This window comes from Salvelinus namaycush, chromosome 6, assembly GCF_016432855.1.
Source record: "Salvelinus namaycush isolate Seneca chromosome 6, SaNama_1.0, whole genome shotgun sequence".
NCBI classification, from domain to species: domain Eukaryota; kingdom Metazoa; phylum Chordata; class Actinopteri; order Salmoniformes; family Salmonidae; genus Salvelinus; species Salvelinus namaycush.
Window position 1 is genome coordinate 44,784,300 of NC_052312.1, and position 23,418 is coordinate 44,807,717.

Consider the following 23,418-nt stretch of genomic DNA (forward strand, 5'->3'; position numbering starts at 1 on the left):
AACGTAGGCTATGTGGGTATGTGTTAGTGTGTGTGTGTGTACTTACTGTAAATCTTGGCGTTAGTCTTTTGATGTCGTCCAGAGACACATCGATAGCCATCACTCCCAGGATCAGCTGGTTTTGGGGCCTCTGGGAGAAAAAACAAACAAGGAAAAGTGGTATGAGACCAAAACAAAGCCTTATATAGTACCTCACTCTGAGGGACCCCTAGTGCTTCACACACACAGCAGTATATCACTCAGAGGGACCCCTAGTGCTTCACACACACAGCAGTATATCACTCAGAGGGACCCCTAGTGCTTCACACACACAGCATTATATCACTCAGAGGGACCCCTAGTGGTTCACACACACTGCGGGTATATCACTCAGAGGGACCCCTAGTGGTTCACACACACACACACACACACAGTAGTATATCACTCAGAGGGACCCCTAGTCCTTCACACACACAGCAGTATACCACTCAGAGGGACCCCTAGTGGTTCACACACACTGCAGTATATCACTCAGAGGGACCCCTAGTGGTTCACACACACAGTAGTATATCACTCAGAGGGACCCCTAGTGGTTCACACACACAGCAGTATATCACTCAGAGGGACCCCTAGTGCTTCACACACACAACAGTATATCACTCAGAGGGACCCCTAGTGCTTCACACACACAGCAGTATATCACTCAGAGGGACCCCTAGTGGTTCACACACACAGCAGTATATCACTCAGAGGGACCCCTAGTGGTTCACACACACTGTGGGTATATCACTCAGAGGGACCCCTAGTGGTTCACACACACACACACACACACACACACACACACACACACACACACACACACACACACACACACACAGTAGTATATCACTCAGAGGGACCCCTAGTCCTTCACACACACAGCAGTATACCACTCAGAGGGACCCCTAGTGGTTCACACACACTGCAGTATATCACTCAGAGGGACCCCTAGTGCTTCACACACACAACAGTATATCACTCAGAGGGACCCCTAGTGCTTCACACACACAGCATTATATCACTCAGAGGGACCCCTAGTGGTTCACACACACTGCGGGTATATCACTCAGAGGGACCCCTAGTGGTTCACACACACACACACACACACACACACAGTAGTATATCACTCAGAGGGACCCCTAGTCCTTCACACACACAGCAGTATACCACTCAGAGGGACCCCTAGTGGTTCACACACACAGCAGTATATCACTCAGAGGGACCCCTAGTGCTTCACACACACAACAGTATATCACTCAGAGGGACCCCTAGTGCTTCACACACACAGCAGTATATCACTGAGGGACCCCTAGTGGTTCACACACACAGCAGTATATCACTCAGAGGGACCCCTAGTGCTTCACACACACAGTAGTATATCACTGAGAGGGACCCCTAGTGCTTCACACACACAGTAGTATATCACTCAGAGGGACCCCTAGTGCTTCACACACACAGTAGTATATCACTCAGAGGGACCCCTAGTGCTTCACACACACAGCAGGCATTCACAAAAACAATTTTACTCCGATGACTCAAGTCCCTTGGCGACTTTAAAAAACATTTCCAAAGTAAAGAGCACAGTGGAGATAAAAAATGTCCTTTAGAAATCCTTGTTGTTACTGTGACTCATTAACGAGTCATTCTCAGCCTGGCTTTAGTCATGACAGGTCCATCAAACACCATCCATGTATTGATACGTAGGCTATGTGTGCTGTTTTTAAATGTATGTAGTTCTGTTCTTGAGCTGTTCTTGTCCACTATTTGTCTATGTTTTGTGTGGATCCCAGCAAGAGTAGCTGAGGATTTCACACAAACTAATGAGGATCCTAATAAAATACCAAAATACCAAATAGCATCATCTTGAAGCAGTTAGCTACTGTTATCAGATGCCGTTGCTTCCTGTGGCACAGAGTGGGCAGCCTTTGAAGAGTGACACTATATCAGCAAAATGGCTGACAAGTACCTCAACAAGGAGATAGTAGAGGAAGAAAGGACCCACATCGTAATCGACTGCCGAGCTGACAAGGTAAAAACATGTCGTTCTGCCCCTGAGCAAGGCAGTTAACGCACTGTTCCCAGTCCTGTGGTGTGACCCAGTGTTCAGTTCTGGAGGTGAACCTGGCTGAGAGGTCATCAACTCCCTGCTTCTGGGACATACTGCTGTGCAAATCAAACACACTTCTGAAAGCTCATTGCGGGAATGCAAGTAAATTAGTAAGTAAGCAAGTAAGCAGTCAACCAGCCAGTCAGTTAGTCAACCAGCCAGCCAGTTGGTCAGTCAGTCATACAGCCAGTCAGTCAACCAGTCAGTCAACCAGCCAGTCAGCCAGCCAGCCAGTCAGTCAGCAAGTCAGTCAACCAGTCAGTCAACCAGCCAGCCAGCCAGTCAACCAGCCAGCCAGCCAGCCAGTCAATCAATCAGCCAGCCAGTCAGTCAGTCAGTCAGTCAGCACTGTACCTGTAGTCCCCTCTCTTTGTCAGCTTTGGTGTTGGTCTTGTTGAAGACGGGAAGTGTTCCTGTGATCACCAGACCCAGCTCCTGTAAACCAGATCACATGTATTTTCAGTCAGTCTCCTTTAGAACAGCATGTCAACACCCCTACCGGTCTTATCAGACTGATAACAACAGGTATAATATGCACCAGTTGAGGCTGGTGGGAGGAGCTATAGGAGGATGGGCTCATTGTAATGGCTGGAATGGAATCAATGGAACGGAGACAAACATGTGGTTTCAATATGTTTGATGCGTTTAATACCGTTCCATTGAATCCATTCCAACCATTCCAATTAGCCCATCCTCCTATAAGTCCTCCCACCAGCCTCCTCTGCTATGCATTCTCTATGCACATGTACTGTATACTGGTGTAGGTTGTGTTCATGTACTATAGTCTATGGGTAAGAATAGTACTTGTAATGAAATAGTAGCCTGGTCCCATATCTGTTTGTGTTGTAAACTCAAGCACAAGCAGATATGGGACCAGGCTAATGTACTAGCCCTGTGGAGCAAGACCACAAGACTGATTAGAGTGAGAGTCCATAAAACTAACTTTCCATTGGTGTCAGAGAGGGTAATTAATGACGCAAATACACTTTCCAATACAAACACCAGCTATCTAGTTATAAATACAAATAACAGAAATAATGGGAAGCTGTGCAGGGTAGTATTTACAGTGTGAATTTCGGGACAACAAGGCATACACAGGGTGTCAAGCTGTTGACTATGGTAAGTGTAGATACTGTATTATAAACTTGCTCTGTGTGTCAGAGTGCAACTAGTGACGCAAACACCCTTCTAATACAAACACCAGCTGTCTAGTTCTAAAAGTAGCTCATATCAAAGTCAAGTTGCGTCCTGACTTAAACAGTGGATAAGGGATGAAAGTGCATCCGATAGAGAAAACGTCACGTTTCCATGTTCCATCATATAACATTGTTTACTATGGAACGATCCGGAAAAAAAACGAAAAATAAATCTTCCCCGAAATGAATGGACTCAAAATGACATGTCTTTGCAGGTAACCAGACACAGGGCCATGTGGTGTGTGTGTATGTGTGTGAGTGCCGGTTTGCTTGTGTGTGTGTGTGTGAGCACACACAGTGGGCCGCTATTGTGACGTGTGGCTGGAGAAGCATCTGTTTCCAGTAATGAGGTGGACAGCCTCCATCACCACGACAGGGAAGACACCATCTCTCTAGTGTGTCTGGATGGTCTTCATCGTGTTATGTGTGCTTACTGGAAATGTGTAATGACCTCTGAATCTGTCATGGTGCAATCTGGAATCAGATGTCCTTATTGCACTGAGACTGTGTCATGCTGTTGGATTTGACACTATACATCCATCTTGCTATGTCTCCAACTTCACGTTATATACAAAACAAAAATATAAACGCAACATGGAAAGTTTTGGTGCCATGTTTCACGAGCTGAAATAAAAGATCCCAGAAATTTTACGTTGGCACAAAAAGCTTATTTCTCTTAGATTTTGTATACAAATTTGTTTACATCCCTGTTACTGAGTGTTTCTCCTTTGCCAAGATAATCTATCCACTTGACAGATGTGGCATATCAAGAAGCTGATTAAACAGCATTACACAGGTGCACCTTGCGCTGGAGACAATAAAAAGCCATTCTAAAATGTGCGGTTTTGTCACAACACAATGCCACAGATGGCATGCTGACTGCAGGAATGTCCACCAGAGCTGTTGCCAGATCATTTTATGTTAATTTATCTACCATAAGCCGCCTCCAACGTCATTTTAGAGAAAGTCCAACCGGCCTCACAACTGCAGACCACGTGTATGGCGTTGTGTGGGTGAGCGGTTTGCTGATGTCAATGTTGTGTGAACAGATTGCCCCATGGTGGCGGTGGGTTTATGGTCTGACCAGGCATAAGCTACGGACTACGAACACAATTGCATTTTATCGATGGCAATTTGAATGCACAGAGATACCGTGACGAGATCCTAAGGCCCATTGTCGTGCCATTCATTCGCACCATCACCTCCTGTTTCAGCATAATAATGCACAGCCCCATATTGCAAAGATCTGTGCACAATTCCTGGAAGCTGAACATTTCCCAGTTCTTTCATGGCTTGCATACTTACCAGACATGTCACCCATTGAGCATGTTTGGGATGCTCTGGATTGAAGTGTACAACAGCGTGTTCCAGTTCCCGCCAATATCCAGCAACTTCGCACAGCCATTGAAGAGGAGTGGGACAACATTCCACAGTTCACAATCCACAGCCTGATCAACTCTATGCGAAGGAGATGTGTCGCGCTGCATGAGGCAAATGGTGGTCACACCAGATACTGACTGGTTTCTGATCCACGCCCCTACATTTTTTAAGGTCTCTGTGACCAACATATGCATATCTGTATTCCCAGTCATGTGAAATCCATAGATTAGGGCCTAGTGACATTTTTTATTGATTGATTTTCTTATATGAACTGTAACTCAGTAAAATCTTTGAAATTGTTGCATGTTGCGTTTATATTTTTGTTCAGTATAAATATTGTTCTGAAGCCAACGTCCCACCGTGTGTGCTGGGTTGTTTCTGACTTGGCTCCGCTGCTGTTCAATAGAAATCAATACTGGTTGATTTATATTACACGTATATTTTGACAGCTTGTTTCAGTGCACTCGGTCCTTGCCTTATCCACTGTTGAAGTTCATACAAAACTTGAACTTGATATGAGCTATTTCTAGAACCAGAAAGTGTGTGTTCATGTAAAATATGAACTTGATACGTGATATTTTTAGAACTAGGTATCTGGTGTTTGTATTGGAAAATTGTATTTGCGTCACTAGTTGGACTCTCGGACACGCTTAGCAAGTTTATATACAGTATGTGCATTAACCATAGTCAACAGTGTCTTGGCTGGTGGTACTGTAGTATTGGGAAGTACATTTGCTTCACTATTTGAAGCCTTTGACACCCAAGTTTAGTTCTACCCTCCAGGGTTGGGGTAAAGTTGTACAAATATGTACAAATATTGAATTCCAATTAAATTCCAAAATATTAAATGTTTTTACATTTCCAATTCAATTCCAATAAAAAAGTAAAAATATTCCAATTACATAACTTGAAAAAATGTCATTCAAATTTATTTCAAAGTAAATTCTCCACGAGTGAATTCAAGAATTGAATTGGAATTTCAGTTTAAATTGGATATGACCCCAACTCTGGTACAGTTTAATGTAAACTTGACCCCAACTCTGGTACACTTTATAGTAAACTTGACCCCAACCCTGGTACACTTTAATGTAAACTTGACCCCAACCCTGGTACACTTTAATGTAAACTTGATCCCAACTCTGGTACACTTTAATGTAAACTTGACCCCAACTCTGGTACACTTTATAGTAAACTTGACCCCAACCCTGGTACACTTTAATGTAAACTTGACCCCAACCCTGGTACACTTTAATGTAAACTTGATCCCAACTCTGGTACACTTTAATGTAAACTTGACCCCAACCCTGGTACACTTTAATGTAAACTTGATCCCAACTCTGGTACACTTTAATGTAAACTTGACCCCAACCCTGGTACACTTTAATGTAAACTTTACCTCAACCCTGGTACACTTTAATGTAAACTTGACCTCAACCCTGGTACACTTTAATGTAAACTTGATCCCAACTCTGGTACACTTTAATGTAAACTTGACCCCAACTCTGGTACACTTTAATGTAAACTTGACCCCAACCCTGGTACACTTTAATGTAAACTTGATCCCAACTCTGGTACACTTTAATGTAAACTTGACCCCAACCCTGGTACACTTTAATGTAAACTTGATCCCAACTCTGGTACACTTTAATGTAAACTTGACCTCAACCCTGGTACACTTTAATGTAAACTTGACCTCAACCCTGGTACACTTTAATGTAAACTTGATCCCAACTCTGGTACACTTTAATGTAAACTTGATCCCAACTCTGGTACACTTTAATGTAAACTTGATCCCAACTCTGGTACACTTTAATGTAAACTTGACCCCAACCCTGGTACACTTTAATGTAAACTTGACCTCAACCCTGGTACACTTTAATGTAAACTTGACCTCAACCCTTGTACACTTTAATGTAAACTTGATCCCAACTCTGGTACACTTGAATGTAAACTTGACCCCAACCCTGGTACACTTTAATGTAAACTTGACCCCAACCCTGGTACACTTTAATGTAAACTTGATCCCAACTCTGGTACACTTTAATGTAAACTTGACCCCAACCCTGGTACACTTTAATGTAAACTTGATCCCAACTCTGGTACACTTTAATGTAAACTTGACCCCAACCCTGGTACACTTTAATGTAAACTTGACCTCAACCCTGGTACACTTTAATGTAAACTTGATCCCAACTCTGGTACACTTTAATGTAAACTTGATCCCAACCCTGGTACACTTTAATGTAAACTTAATCCCAACTCTGGTACACTTTAATGTAAATTTGATCCCAACTCTGGTACACTTTAATGTAAACTTGATCCCAACTTTGGCACAGTTTAATGTAAACTTGATCCCAACTTTGGTACAGTTTAATGTAAACTTGATCCCAACTCTGGTACACTTTAATGTAAACTTGATCCCAACTCTGGTACACTTTAATGTAAACTTGATCCCAACTCTGGTACACTTTAATGTAAACTTGATCCCAACTCTGGTACACTTTAATGTAAACTTGACCCCAACCCTGGTACACTTTAATGTAAACTTGATCCCAACTCCGGTACACTTTAATGTAAACTTGATCCCAACTCTGGTACACTTTAATGTAAACTTGATCCCAACTCTGGTACACTTTAATGTAAACTTGATCCCAACCCTGGTACACTTTAATGTAAACTTGATCCCAACTCCGGTACACTTGAATGTAAACTTGATCCCAACCCTGGTACACTTTAATGTAAACTTGATCCCAACTCTGGTACACTTTAATGTAAACTTGATCCCAACTCTGGTACACTTTAATGTAAACTTGATCCCAACTCTGGTACACTTTAATGTAAACTTGATCCCAACTCTGGTACACTTTAATGTAAACTTGACCCCAACCCTGGTACACTTTAATGTAAACTTGATCCCAACTCCGGTACACTTTAAAAACCCAATAATGTGGGTCCATCAATAAGAAAAACATGAACACCACACAAGGGTTAATGGAGTGAATAGTGTAAAAGTGTACTGTAGGATTTGTTCTGAACCATTTCAACCTGTGTTCCTATATTTCCTGTACAGCTAGGCTGTCTGAACAGTGACATGACCAGCCTGAAAGTCTGAGGGAATTGAATTTGAGTTGGAATTTGTGGAATTGTTGGGGATAATATTGAATTAGGGAATTTAATTCTTGGAATTTGGAATTGAGAGGAATTGAATTATCTCTGAATTCAAAGACTGACCTGTATTTTGAATTTAATTCAATGGAATTTACAGGGAGAGAATTGATCTAGAATTGCATTTGTGGAATTGACTCCAACCCTGAAGTGTACACACTTCACCCATCTTCACTGTAACCATTCAGAATACAACTTCACACTATTTCTGATGCTGTAACTATATTCACACCACTGCTGTTGGCTCATATTTCATCCCCCGTTCAACATTGTGTCAGTTGGTGTAACGTACCAGTGCGTCCTGGTAAACGTTGGTCCATTGAACCTGCTTGGCCTTGTTGTTTGCTTTGACCATGGGCCTTCCCAGTACATCCAAGTACTCCTGTTGTGTGTGAGAGAGGAATCAGACCAAACCAATGAAACAATCACTGCTGTGCATTGAATAGCATGACTATATAGAGAGGTGTATCATATGACCACTAGAGGGCATCAGACACAAACTCTAAAGAACTGTAGAAACGCTGTATAGCATTACTACAACGTGCCAGATTTACTGAACATTTGCACCAAAGCAAGGTTTGCATCTTATAGTTGAGTTTAGACTTCAGTGTTTTAAGATCTACAGTGGGGCAAAAAAGTATTTAGTCAGCCACCAATTGTGCAAGTTCTCCCACTTAAAAAGATGAGAGAGGCCTGTAATTTTCATCATATGACAGACAAAATGAGAAATAAAAATCCAGAAAATCACATTGTAGGATTTTTAATGAATTTATTTGCAAATTATGGTGGAAAATAAGTATTTGGTCAATAACAAAAGTTTATCTCAATACTTTGTTACATACCCTTTGTTGGCAATGACAGAGGTCAAACGTTTTCTGTAAGTCTTCACAAGGTTTTCACACACTGTTGCTGGTATTTTGGCCCATTCCTCCATGCAGATGTCCTCTAGAGCAGTGATGTTTTGGGGCTGTTGCTGGGCAACACGGACTTTCAACTCCCTCCAAAGATTTTCTATGGGGTTGAGATCTGGAGACTGGCTAGGCCACTCCAGGACCTTGAAATGCTTCTTACGAAGCCACTCCTTCGTTGCCCGGGCGGTGTGTTTGGGATCATTGTCATGCTGAAAGACCCAGCCACGTTTCATCTTCAATGCCCTTGCTGATGGAAGGAGGTTTTCACTCAAAATCTCACGATACATGGCCCCATTCATTCTTTCCTTTACACGGATCAGTCGTCCTGGTCCCTTTGCAGAAAAACAGCCCCAAAGCATGATGTTTCCACCCCCATGCTTCACAGTAGGTATGGTGTTCTTTGGATGCAACTCAGCATTCTTTGTCCTCCAAACACGACGAGTTGAGTTTTTACCAAAAAGTTATATTTTGGTTTCATCTGACCATATGACATTCTCCCAATCTTCTTCTGGATCATCCAATTGCTCTCTAGCAAACTTCAGACGGGCCTGGACATGTACTGGCTTAAGCAGGGGGACACGTCTGGCACTGCAGGATTTGAGTCCCTGGCGGCGTAGTGTGTTACTGATGGTAGGCTTTGTTACTTTGGTCCCAGCTCTCTGCAGGTCATTCACTAGGTCCCCCCGTGTGGTTCTGGGATTTTTGCTCACCGTTCTTGTGATCATTTTGACCCCACGGGGTGAGATCTTGCGTGGAGCCCCAGATCGAGGGAGATTATCAGTGGTCTTGTATGTCTTCCATTTCCTAATAATTGCTCCCACGGTTGATTTCTTCAAACCAAGCTGCTTACCTATTGCAGATTCAGTCTTCCCAGCCTGGTGCAGGTCTACAATTTTGTTTCTGGTGTCCTTTGACAGCTCTTTGGTCTTGGCCATAGTGGAGTTTGGAGTGTGACTGTTTGAGGTTGTGGACAGGTGTCTTTTATACTGATAACAAGTTCAAACAGGTGCCATTAATACAGGTAACGAGTGGAGGACAGAGGAGCCTCTTAAAAAAGAAGTTACAGGTCTGTGAGAGCCAGAAATCTTGCTTGTTTGTAGGTGACCAAATACTTATTTTCCACCCAAATTTGCAAATAAATTCATAAAAAATCCTACAATGTGATTTTCTGGATTTTTTCCCTCATTTTGTCTGTGATAGTTGAAGTGTACCTATGATGAATTACAGGCCTCTCTCATCTTTTTAAGTGGGAGAACTTGCCCAATTGGTGGCTGACTAAATACTTTTTTGCCCCACTGTATTTGATTACTGTTTACCTGAGTGTTGATCCTGATAGCACCGATGGAGGGGATTTCATAATAGTACCCTGGAACACAAGTATTTCACCTTTACACGTCATCATTTACAATATAACATACCAGGACACAGTATGGCAGACTTTGGCTCTGATTGAATTCCATGACAATGCATCCTTGTTCTCTTCCTGGAAGTAGTCTCTTGTCTGACATGGTCCTACTGTAAAAGCATTAGTGTGGACACATTGCTTTTCCTAATCTAATCATATGAAATAGGTAGGAAGGATGTAGTATTCAGGCAGGGCCATGACGTATGTGTGTTGCGTACCTTTGTTGGTGCAGGCCATCCACTGGATTGGTCCTTTGTCATAGTTGTGTTGGCCCACTGAGAACGTGAATATCCGCACCTAAAGGGTTAACATAGGATCAAGGGTCACAAATAGATTTAACATGTATGTATCTGTGTACAGTATGTTTCAGTGTATGCATATTACTTTTATATCTCTACAGTATGTATATGTTGGTGTGTATTATCTAGCAAGAGATGGGAACACTAGTCCACCCATTGCCCTGGGATTTCTACACTCTGCTTACCAAACACATTTACACAGTATACGGCCAATTATGAAGAAATATACACACCTCAGGAGGCTGGTGAGGGGAGGACGGCTCATAATAATGACTGGAATGGAGTGACTGGAATGGTATCAGACACTAGGAAAATATGTATTTGATGTGTTCGAATACTATTCCATGGATTCTGTTGCAGCCATTACCATGAGTCCGTCCTCCCCAATTAAGGTGCAACCAGCCCCCCGTGATAAACACATCTGTATCATTGAGTAATTGAAGCGCTTTGATTTATGCACAACAGAATGCATCCTGTAGCAGCAACTCCTCTGATGGAGATCTTCCCCAGGATCATGTAAACTATCCACAGAACCTCCTCTTCCTGAGGGTTCCTTATGTCTGTGTGTAGGAGACGTCTCCATCTCTCAGACAACCTTTTTGTCAGCGTTATACTTCTGGAAGATCTCCTGGGCCCTCTCCTCTCCTCCGTCAGTGAACAGCATGATGATCTTGTTACACAACGCCCTGCCCTGGGTCACGTTCAACTAGAGAGAGAGAGGGGGATGACGGAGGGGGATAGAAAGAGTGGGTTCACAGAGAGAGAAAGAGAGAGAGGGGGGGAGTGGGGACACAGCACAGAGAGAGAACGAGAGAGAGGACGAGTAGGGACACAGAGACGGGGGGGGGGGGGGAGAAAACAACACAACATACATTTTATGTAATTTAAATGACTGAAGCACAGTGATTAGGTTTACGATGCACTGTGTATTTACACACCATCAGAAAATAAATCAGTTATTGAAAGATCATTTTATTGCGTTTTGAACCAATATTTCCCCAGGTCTTGTATTTGTTGTACTCAAACTAATTGACCTTTAGGATGGGACAATTAAGATTTATTGAATTGAAAAGGTCAGACCTGAACAAAACATTGCCAATTAAATCCACTTATTTTACTTTAAATAAACTTCATTCTAAGAGTGCTGACCTTCCTTTTTACAAATCATTTAATTTAATTTATGAAAGTGGGCACCCCATCAAAATAAGGTTTGATGGAAAAAGGTTTAATGTATCGCCATTAGGGTCCTATTTATTAGGAACCAAATGGAGGAAAATGGACTGAAACAGGGAGAGAGACTACCTGAATTTGTCCAATAACAAACGTTTTGCTACGGTGTGACCAAATGAATTACGACCCAAGTGATTAGAAACAAATAGAAGAGTGAAATGGCCAAAATCACCAGCAGATGGCGATACGTGACAACAATAACAGGTGGTCTCCTCTGGGGCGATTACTAGTACTATAGCTTGTGTTTCCATTGTTATTCTCATCATTCAAGCTAATCTAATGTCTCAATTTCATCGAGTTACATCAACCACGTGGGCTAATGGAAAACAGGGAAAACCCAGGCGACACAAAGTCTGAAGAGTTGGAATGGAAAAATACAAGGGATATGTTTAATGTTTTGTAGACACACTGGCCATGCCTCTCTCCCTCCCTCTTCTTTTCCTCTCGCTTTCTCGCTCACTCTCTTGAATGCACTCACACACTCACACTCACACACGCCACACCACAGTCCCTCCTAACTAACACAACCTCATGCACACACGCATGTACGTGCATACATTCAAACACAGCAAACTATAGCACACACACACACACACACACACACTCTCATCCCCTACCGATGAGAGCTGCTCGAAGGCCAACTCGAAGCCGCCTTTGTAGTTTGTGATGCCCTTGGCTGAGATGTTCCGCACAGCATCCTTCAGGAACCTCTTGTTCCGCACGTTGGCCTGGACCAGGTTCTGAAAGCACGCCGCCTTCACCGCTTTATCATTGAACTGTACCAGACAGAGGGACAGAGGGAGGGGGAGGGAGAGAGAGAGGAGGGATGAGTTGTTGAATTATCATTGAACTGTACCAGACAGAGAGACAGAGGGAGGGGGAGGGAGAGAGAGAGGAGGGATGAGTTGTTGAATTATCATCGAACTGAATGAGAGAAATAGAAAAGTCTCCCATTGAGACAGAGGATGAGCCATACATATACGTTCCTACACACCCACACACATAACAGGGAATACGGCTCTGCGTTTTAAGGCATTGATGTTTGGTACAGTCTGTTGTTAGAAATACTAATATTAGTCATTTGAAAGGGGCACTGATATCATTCTGTACACATTTACATACACAAGAAAAGATCACTGCTACAGACACTCCAGTTACAGAGATCACTGCTACAGACACTCCAGTTACAGAGATCACTGCTACAGACACTCCAGTTACAGAGATCACTGCTACAGACACTCCAGTTACAGAGATCACTGCTACAGACACTCCAGTTACAGAGATCACTGCTATACACACTCCAGTTACAGAGATCACTGCTACAGACACTCCAGTTACAGAGATCGCTGCTACAGACACTCCAGTTACAGAGATCACTGCTACAGACACTCCAGTTACAGAGATCGCTGCTACAGACACTCCAGTTACAGAGATCACTGCTACAGACACTCCAGTTACAGAGATCACTGCTACAGACACTCCAGTTACAGAGATCACTGCTACAGACACTCCAGTTACAGAGATCACTGCTACCGACACTCCAGTTACAGAGATCACTGCTACACACACTCCAGTTACAGAGATCACTGCTACACACACTCCAGTTACAGAGATCACTGCTACAGACACTCCAGTTACAGAGATCACTGCTACAGACACTCCAGTTACAGAGATCACTGCTACAGACACTCCAGTTATAGAGATCACTGCTACAGACACTCCAGTTACAGAGATCACTGCTACAGACACTCCAATTACAGAGATCACTGCTACAGACACTCCAGTTACAGAGATCACTGCTACCAACACTCCAGTAACAGAGATCACTGCTACAGACACTCCAGTTACAGAGATCAGTGCACAAACTACCGCTACAGACACACACAACAGCAAACAAAGGCGTCTACTTCTCTGCTGTGTGTGTGTGTGTGTGTGTGTGTGTGTGTGTGTGTGTGTGTGTGTGTGTGTGTGTGTGTGTGTGTGTGTGTGTGTGTGTGTGTGTGTGTGTGTGTGTGTGTGTGTGTGTGTGTGTGTGAAGCACACGGAGACTGAGAAATTAGTCACTGTCACGTTTCGAACATCTGGGGTGGGAGGGGTCTGTGGGGACAATGATATCAGCATCACCATCTGCATCACAACCAGTCTCTCTCTAACACACACACACACACACACACACACACACACACACACACACACACACACACACACACACACACACACACACACACACACACACACACACACACACACACACACACACACACACACACTACATTCATGTGTGCATTCAAGCCCATATCTGATTAAAGACATACAAATCCATCCACTCATCCAGATCACTTTAACCAAAAGGCCAGAAACCCAGCCTAAAACCCCAAACAGCAAGCAATGCAGATGTAGAAGCTCGGTGGCTAGGAAAAACTCCCTAGAAAGGCAGGAACCTAGGAGGAAACCTAGAGAGGAACCAGGTTCTGAGGGGTGGCCAGTCCTCTTCTGGCTGTGCCGGTGGAGATAAGAGTGCATGGCCATTAAGGCCAGATCGTTCTTCAAGATGATCAAGCGTTCATAGATGACCAGCAGGGTCAAATAATAATCACAGTGGTTATAGAGGGTGCAACAGGTCAGCACCTCAGGAGTAAATGTCAGTTGGCTTTTCATTCCAAGAACCCATTCCTCAAACACAATAACGACTAGCACAAAGTCATTGCATTCGTCCTATAATTATAATGGGTAAAGATCACAGTCATTCCATTCGTCCTATAAATGGCCTATGTGTAAAGACCACGTTCTGCCAACTGCCTTGGATACTCACATAGACCACATTGACGTAGTCATCGTCAGACAGGGTCTCCAGCATCTCGCTGACAGAGGTGTGGATTAGCTTCAGGGTGAGGCCAGAGACACTGCCACTCCTACGGACAGACGTTATAACCTGTTATTACATATCTATGACAACAGTCATTGTCTGGTTTGGAGGTGTGGATCAGTTTGAGCGTTAACTCAGACACCTACAGGAAGGAGAGAAAGGCCATTAAGTACCACAGGAGCAGGTTATTACCAGATGTTACACATCTATGACTGTGTTCTCCAGACAAATATGTGTTTGTTTGATCTGGATTTAACTTGAACTGGATTGCTTCCTTCAGCCAAGAGCTAAAATAGTCTGTTGTTGTATTTCTCTTGTTTGTGTTGAGGAATTTCAATTGAATATCTCTTAGATGAACACATCAATATCCGCAGCAGGGTATTGAGCAAGGGGAATCAGACCACATAAACAACACATGTATCTGACTCAACCAACACACCCATACTGTAATTCATATTTAGCACTAGGCCTAAGTGTGGTGCCATCATTACATATGCAATAAGACCACTAACTAGCCTGTTAGCATTCAGGGGCCCAGAAAGACATTGCCCTTTAAATTTGCCACGGCTGAAGCTATAAAACTAACATTGAGTGTGATGAAGTGGGAGACATGGGTCGTGTGCTAAATGGCACCCTATTCCCTATACAGTGCACTACTTTTTACTAGCGCCTTATGGGACTCTGGTCAAAAGTAGTGCACTATAGGGAATAGGCTGCCATTTGGGACACAGACAGAGACAAAGAGGCATTAAAACAACCACAGGCCGCGTGACTACTAGGCTTTTAGCTAACACTAATAGGCTCTCTAGATATAGGCCTATCAGGATAAACATGTGAGGGTAAGTGGCTAGCGTCATTAGGCTAACCCAGCAGTGGACTTAAAGCGCTATCACCATGCCTCCTCTAGCCGACGCTAACGCTACATGAAAGGCTAACATTAGCATAGAGTGAGTCACTTTAATTCTGACATTTCGTGTTGTCGTAGCGGCGCCGAGAATTGGACATTTAATGATATAGGCCTACACTTGAACATAGCACCACTCAAGTTAAAATTGGATGTGAGAGAAGTAGAGAGCAGATGGTGTATATATAAAGACATGCAGGGTGCAGGTAAAGACAAAATGCACCAAACGGAAAAAAGGAGGAGTGAAGGGTCTTTTATATTCCTTCTGCTCGGGCATCACCACGACGGCAGCGGCACAGCTTTGATGTTGAAATAGCCTGTCAGTCGGGCCCGCCAATTATCTACCTCGCGTCAAGAGCTAAGGGGGCGAAATGGATTTTTCATATATATCTTTTTTATTGTTCTCATTTAGGTGCTGGCGCGGTGCCAGCCTTTCCATTCCAGGCACAGCCGATTAATCAGGGTGTGTCGCGGTGGCACGGGCTTTACCCATCTAATATAGACAAATCCTTTTAGTTCAATGACCAAAAAAAAAACTCCCTATAGGCAATTCTCATTAGCACATAATAAGATGATACCGTTATGTATGTTATGTACAGTATACAGCAGGGATTTGATGATGAACTTGATAACCATGACATTGATAGCCTAGTGTGTAGTTGATACAATAGCATATAGTGGTTTGATTAAAGATGCACTATGCAGAAATCACTCCGCCATTTCCTGGTTGTTAAAATTGTAATAGTTTGCCTAATTTCTATTTAGGTGACAAAACAAGCAAGTCTAGTGTAGAGAATCATTGTACCATCTAAACCGCTGTGAAATATCTTTCACATAACCCAAAATATTATATTTTCAGCTTTTTGAAGTTGGTGTACCATTTCTTAGACCTGCTTTCAGTGAGAATGACAGATCAATAACTCTATGTGAATTTGGGTTGGGTCCCCCCAAAAAGTTTCATCTTTCAGCTTTAAGATAAAGTAGTCTGGCTGTCTTGCTCTACTTTTCCAAGTTTCCAAGTGATTTCTGATGTACTTTGCATTAAATAGCCATATACCCAGGGAGTATTGTGGGAGTTTATAGGGACTCTTGTAATTGCCTTGTATCAGGTGTGTAAAGCAGGCTACAGGTAGTAGCAGCACTTACACAACCACTGTCACTTTAGTTCTACAAGAAAACAAATAAGTGAGTTCCTGAATTGTAGGCACTCCATTACGACACCTACAGGGTTTTCCCATTTTTCAACAGACAATTCCTATTGTCGTATTGCTTTATATTTTTTGTTCAAAACAATGAAAATTGTGTACTTATTAGCTTGTTCCGATGTTGTTTCATTTCTTTTTTCTTTAACCTTTATATAACTAGACAAGTCAGTTAAGAACAAATTCTTATTTACAACGACGGCCTACCCCGGCTAAACCCAGATGCCGCTGGGCCAATTGTGTGCTGCCGTATGGGACTCCCAATCACGGCCGGTTGTGATAAAGCCTGGAATGATGCCTCTAGCACAGTGCCTTAGACCTCTGTGCCACTCGGGAGCCCCTATGTGTAAGGTCTGTGTAATACTAACCACTGACTGTAATTCACCTTGAACAAGATTAGTAAAATATAAAAATGCAAACAAACGTGTAATTGTGGTTGAGAATTCTTAGGTATACACTACAGTTCAAAAGTTTGGGGTCACTTAGAAATGTTCTTGTTTTTGAAAGAAAAGCAAATTTTTTGTCCATTAAAATAACAACAAATTGATCAGAAATACAGTGTAGACATTGTTAATGTTGTAAATGACTATTGTAGCTGGAAACGGCAGATTTTTTTATGGAATATCTACATAGGCGCACAGAGGTCCATTATCAGCAACCATCACTCCTGTGTTCCAATGGTACGTTGTGTTACCTAATCCAAGTTGATCATTTTAAAAGGCTAATTGATCATTAGAAAACCCTCTAAGTGACCCCAAACTTTTGAACGGTAGTGTACATTCACAGCAAAACAAATGATGGTTTCGCTATAGTTCATGATGTATTCTATTTCCTCAGTCTCTCCAAGTCATGAGAGTGCTGATGCAGCTCTAAGCTCAGCATTACAGGCTGGTGGTGGGGGGACGTCAGAACTTGTTTTTTAGACTGGTCATGATTCTGACTGTAAATATGAATCACAAAAAGAGAGTCACTCACGCATCCACTAGGATCAGCATGTCCTTAGGCGACGCTGCCCCCTGGATGTACCTGGTAAACAAACAAGCAAATAAATACAGCGGTGAAAAAACACTTGAAACTTTTACCTTATGTCTTATGATTCCAACAAATAGACGAACAGAAGAAAAAAATATTGTCAAAAGCAGTCTGACTTTTAAATGTCAATTGTAAAGTAACAGGGTTATGCATCTTTGTGTGTGTGTGTCTCCACTCACCACGGTCGCCGCCGGACGTCGTAGAGGTCGATCTTATTGGGCGTTTTTCGCGAGTCCATCCAAGGGGATGCTGGGTACAAAGACAATTTAAATCAAATCAAACTTTATTTAAAGTGCATTTGAAAAGACAACACACTTCACAGTAAAAGCAGTTGATTATTATGACTTGACCCTGCTGGTCATCTATGAATGTTTGAACATCTTGGCTATGTACTGTTATAATCTCCACCCGGCACAGCCAGAAGAGGACTGGTCACCCCTCAGAGCCTGGTTCCTCTCTAAGTTTCTTCCTAGGTTCCTGCCTTTCTAGGGAGTTTTTCCTAGCCACTGTGCTTCTACATCTGCATTGCTTGTTGTTTGGGGTTTTAGGCTGGTTTCTGTATAGCACTTTGTGACACCAGCTGATGTAAAAAGGGCTTTATAAATACATTTGATTGATTGATTGATCTCTACATGTGTGGTTCCCACAGTGAAGCATAGAGGAGGTGTGATGGTGCTTTGCTGGTGACACTGTCGGTGATTTATTTTTACCATATCTCAACCACTTAACCAGCATGGCTACCACAGCGTTCTGCAGCGATACGCCATCCCATCTGGTTTGCGCTTAGTGGGCCAATCATTTGTTTTTCAACAGGACAATGACCCGGAACACACCTCCAGTCTGTGTAAGGGCTATTTGACCAAGGAGAGTGATGGAGTGCTGCATCAGATGACCTGGCCTCCACAATCACCCAACCTCAACCCAATTGAGAAGGTTTGGGATGAGTTGGACTGCAGAGTGAAGTAAAAGCAGCCAACAAGTGCTCAGCATATGTGGGAACTCCTTCAAGATGGTTGGAAAAGCATTCCTTATGAAGCTGGTTGAGAGAATGCCAAGAGTGTGCAAAGCTGTCATCAAGGCAAAGACTGGCTTTTTTATTTTATTTGTTTAACACTTTTTTGGTTACTACATGATTCCATCTGTTATTTCATAGTTTTGATGTCTTCACTATTATTCTACAATGTAGAAAGAAAAACTCTTGAATGATTAGGTGTCCAAACTTTTGACTGGTACTGTATATTTAAAAAAAACTTTCTACATTAACAATTTTCACAAAGTGCTTTTCAGGTCGGTCATGTCAGAGGTAGGGCATAAGGAGGCTATTGATGGCTGTCCCCGTGTCCTTGTTCCCGTCTCTGTCCCCGTCCCTCTGTGTGTGTCAACAAGCCCACAGCTACCCAGGCCTTGGTGACAAACACAGGGATCGCCGTGACTCACTGTTTTCCCAACCTCCGCGTGTGTGTGAGAGAGAGCTCTATTGTGTGTTTGTGTGTGTGTGTGTGTGTGTGTGAGAGACAGCCGAGAGAGAGTGATATTTTTCTCTCTTTCTGTGTGTTTTTTCAGTGTGTGTGAGTGCTGAGTAAATACAACGTGACAAAGTGGCCCAGCGCATTACGTCTCCATCAATAGCCACTTTAAGGTCATGGGCTGAGGGCGTAAGCCGATTGGCTGGCTGGCTACTCACCTGGGAAGTAGCGAGCCAATCCGGTGGCGCTGCCGAACACCTGCCACAGTAGAGTAGGATCCTCTTCCTTGTTCTTCCTAAACACGGCCTCTAATGCGTCTGTCCAGTTCAGCTCATTCAGCACAATGGTGGCTGTGGGATAGACAAACACATACACATACACACACATTAGTATTCACATAACAGAGTTAAAGGCCCACTCTGTGATATTTACAACTGTTTTTGATCATTTGAATTAAACAACATATTTTCTGAGGGGACTTCCTTTGAGGTGACGGATTGGTATACAAGACACATAATAACATGATATAACTCAAAAACATGTACAGAAATGCTATTGAAACAATAGATGAATATTCACAGAGAGAGAGAGCCAAAGCGAGAGGTTTCACTCCCGTCAAAATCTGTCCACGTGGGAAAACAGTGATTCTGGCTTAACCCCCTAAGGTCTGCGCCCCCGCTGAAATCGAATTAGCATAATATAAACATCTCCATTAAAATCTGTCAGTTTAAGCTAGAGATATCGGTTGTATTGCATTGGATGAGTCTCAATCCACTGCGTGTGGATGTCGCACTATGTCGCACTTCCGCATCTGCAGTGAAAGCTGACAGAGCTAGAGCGGTGTTTGTCAGATCATGAAACAACCTGAAAATCAGTCCAAAAATCGGTTTGGCCTACAAACTATTATGACCCCTCTGTGGAAAGGTGAGACTCTTACCAACACGTACATGTAAAGCTCCCAGAGTGGCGCAGCGGTCTAAGGCACTGCATCACAGAGGCATCACTACAGACCCAGGTTCCATCCCAGACTGTGTCACAACCAGCCATGACCGGGTGTCCTATAGGGCGGTGCACAATTGACCCAGCGTCGTCCGGGTTAGGGGAGGGTTTGTCCAGGGGAGCTTTACTTGGCTTTAATTGCGCTCTAGCCACTCCTTGTGGCGGGCCGGGTGCCTGCACGTTGACTTCGGTTGTCAGTTGAATAGTGTTTCCTCCGACACATTGGCTTCCGGGTTAAGTGGGCGGGTGTTAAGGAGTGCGTTTTGGTGGGTCATGTTTCAAAGGACGCATGAATCGACTTCCACCTCTCCCGAGCCAGTCGACGCTTGGCATTGCGCATGGTGATCTAAGGCTTGTCTGCGGCTGCTCGGGCATGGAAACATACCTACGCGTACGCTACGGTCACAAGACGCAGGCCTCCTTACTGTCCCTAGAATTTCTAAGCAAACAGCTGGAGGCAGGGCTTTCTCCTATAGATCTCCATTTTTATGGAATGGTCTGCCTACCCATGTGAGAGACGTAGACTCGGTCTCAACCTTTAAGTCTTTATTGAAGACTCATCTCTTCAGTAGGTCCTATGATTGAGTGTAGAATGGCCCGGGAGTGTGAAGGTGAACGGAAAGGCTCTGGAGCAACAAACCGCCCTTGCTGTCTCTGCCTGGCCGGTTCCCCTCTCTCCACTGGGATTCTCTGCCTCTAACCCTATTACAGGGGCTGAGTCACTGGCTTACTGGTGCTCTTTCATGCCATCCCTAGGAGGGGTGCGTCACTTGAGTGGGTTGAGTCACTGACGTGATCTACCTTTCTGGGTTGGCGCCCCCCCTTGGGTTGTGCCGTTGCGGAGATCTTTGTGGGCTATACTCGGCCTTGTCTCAGGATGGTAAGTTGGTGGTTGAAGATATCCCTCTAGTGGTGTGGGGGCTGTGCCTTGGCAAAGTGGGTGGGGTTATATCCTTCCTGTTTGGCCCTGTCCGGGGTATCATCGGATGGGGCCACAGTGTCTCCTGACCCCTCCTGTCTCAGCCTCCAGTATTTATGCTGCATTAGTTTATGTGTCGGGGGGCTAGGGTCAGTTTGTTATATCTGGAGTACTTCTGTCTTATCCGGTGTTCTGTGTGAATTTAAGTATGCTCTCTCTAATTCTCTCTTTCTCTCTCTCTCTCTCTCTCGGAGGACCTGAGCCCTAAGACCATGCCTCAGGACGACCTGACATGATGACTCCTTGCTGTCCCCAGTCCACCTGGCCGTGCTGCTGCTCCAGTTTCAACTGTTCTGCCTGCGGCTATGGAACCCTGACCTGTTCACCGGACGTGCTACCTGTCCCAGACCTGCTGTTCTCAACTCTCTAGAGACCGCAGGAGCGGTAGAGCTACTCTTAATGATCGGCTATGAAAAGCCAACTTACATTTACTCCTGAGGTGCTGCACCCTCGACAACTACTGTGATTATTATTATTTGACTATGCTGGTCATTTATGAACATTTGAACATCTTGGCCATGTTTTGTTATAATCTCCACCCGGCACAGCCAGAAGAGGACTGGCCACCCCTCATAGCCTGGTTCCTCTCTAGGTTTCTTCCTAGGATTTGGCCTTTCTAGGGAGTTTTTCCTAGCCACCGTGCTTCTACACCTGCATTGCTTGCTGTTTGGGGTTTTAGGCTGGGTTTCTGTACAGCACTTTGAGATATCAGCTGATGTACGAACGGCTATATAAATACATTTGATTTGATTTGATTTGTTTTTGTACAGCACCTTGTGACATCAGCTGATGTAAGAAGGGCTTTATAAATACACTGCTCAAAAAAATAAAGGGAACACTTAAACAACACAATGTAACTCCAAGTCAATCACACTTCTGTGAAATCAAACTGTCCACTTAGGAAGCAACACTGATTGACAATAAATTTCACATGCTGTTGTGCAAATGGAATAGACAACAAGTGGAAATTATAGGCAATTAGCAAGACACCCCCAATAAAGGAGTGGTTCTGCAGGTGGTGACCACAGACCACTTCTCAGTTCCTATGCTTCCTGGCTGATGTTTTGGTTACTTTTGAATGCTGGCGGTGCTTTCACTCTAGTGATAGCATGAGACAGAGTCTACAACCCACACAAGTGGCTCAGGTAGTGCAGCTCATCCAGGATGGCACACCAATGCGAGCTGTGGCAAGAAGGTTTGCTGTGTCTGTCAGCGTAGTGTCCAGAGCATGGAGGCGCTACCAGGAGACAGGCCAGTACATCAGGAGACGTGGAGGAGGCCGTAGGAGGGCAACAACCCAGCAGCAGGACCGCTACCTCCGCCTTTGTGCAAGGAGGAGCACTGCCAGAGCCCTGCAAAATGACCTCCAGCAGGCCACAAATGTGCATGTGTCTGCTCAAACGGTCAGAAACAGACTCCATGAGGGTGGTATGAGGGCCCGACGTCCACAGGTGGGGTTTGTGCTTACAGCCCAACACCGTGCAGGACGTTTGGCATTTGCCAGAGAACACCAAGATTGGCAAATTCGCCACTGGCGCCCTGTGCTCTTCACAGATGAAAGCAGGTTCACACTGAGCACATGAGCACATGTGACAGACGTGACAGAGTCTGGAGACGCCGTGGAGAACGTTCTGCTGCCTGCAACATCCTCCAGCATGACCGGTTTGGCGGTGGGTCAGTCATGGTGTGGGGTGGCATTTCTTTGGGGGGCCGCACAGCCCTCCATGTGCTCGCCAGAGGTAGCCTGACTGCCATTAGGTACCGAGATGAGATCCTCAGACCCCTTGTGAGACCATATGCTGTTGCGGTTGGCCCTGGGTTCCTCCTAATGCAAGACAATGCTAGACCTCATGTGGCTGGAGTGTGTCAGCAGTTCCTGCAAGAGGAAGGCATTGATGTTTATTTTAGTGTTCCCTTTATTTTTTTGAGCAGTGTACATTTGATTGATTGATTGACTGAGCTGTTCAGTAGGGCCATTCTACTGCCAATGTTTGTCTATGGAGATTGCATGGCTGTGTGCTCAATTTGATATACCTGTCAGATACGGGTGTGGCTGAAATAGCAGAATCCACAAATTTAGACAGTTGTCCACATACTTTTGTGTGTATATGTATGTATGTATGTATGTGTATATATATACACACACACACACACACACACACACACACACACACACACACACACACACACACACACACACACACACACACACACACACACACACACACACACACACACACAGACACACAGACACACATA

General features: G+C 44.0%; 1 protein-coding gene across 1 annotated transcript in view; it reads right to left on the minus strand.

Annotated features, from left to right (window-relative positions):
* Positions 1 to 19,576, minus strand: part of LOC120050077 (voltage-dependent calcium channel subunit alpha-2/delta-1-like) — a 71,371-nt gene extending 51,795 nt beyond the window's left edge. Inside the window, exons 1-11 of the mRNA XM_038996710.1 lie at positions 19,400 to 19,576; positions 17,895 to 17,964; positions 17,659 to 17,709; positions 14,524 to 14,623; positions 12,329 to 12,487; positions 11,074 to 11,187; positions 10,401 to 10,479; positions 10,094 to 10,143; positions 8,159 to 8,248; positions 2,480 to 2,560; positions 47 to 130 (exon numbers count right to left, since the gene is read on the minus strand). Of these exons, the coding sequence (XP_038852638.1) occupies positions 47 to 130; positions 2,480 to 2,560; positions 8,159 to 8,248; positions 10,094 to 10,143; positions 10,401 to 10,479; positions 11,074 to 11,187; positions 12,329 to 12,487; positions 14,524 to 14,623; positions 17,659 to 17,709; positions 17,895 to 17,964; positions 19,400 to 19,568 (1,047 nt within the window). The 5' untranslated portion in view covers positions 19,569 to 19,576. The remainder of the gene's footprint in view (positions 1 to 46; positions 131 to 2,479; positions 2,561 to 8,158; positions 8,249 to 10,093; positions 10,144 to 10,400; positions 10,480 to 11,073; positions 11,188 to 12,328; positions 12,488 to 14,523; positions 14,624 to 17,658; positions 17,710 to 17,894; positions 17,965 to 19,399) is intronic.
* Between the last annotated feature and the right edge of the window lie 3,842 nt (positions 19,577 to 23,418).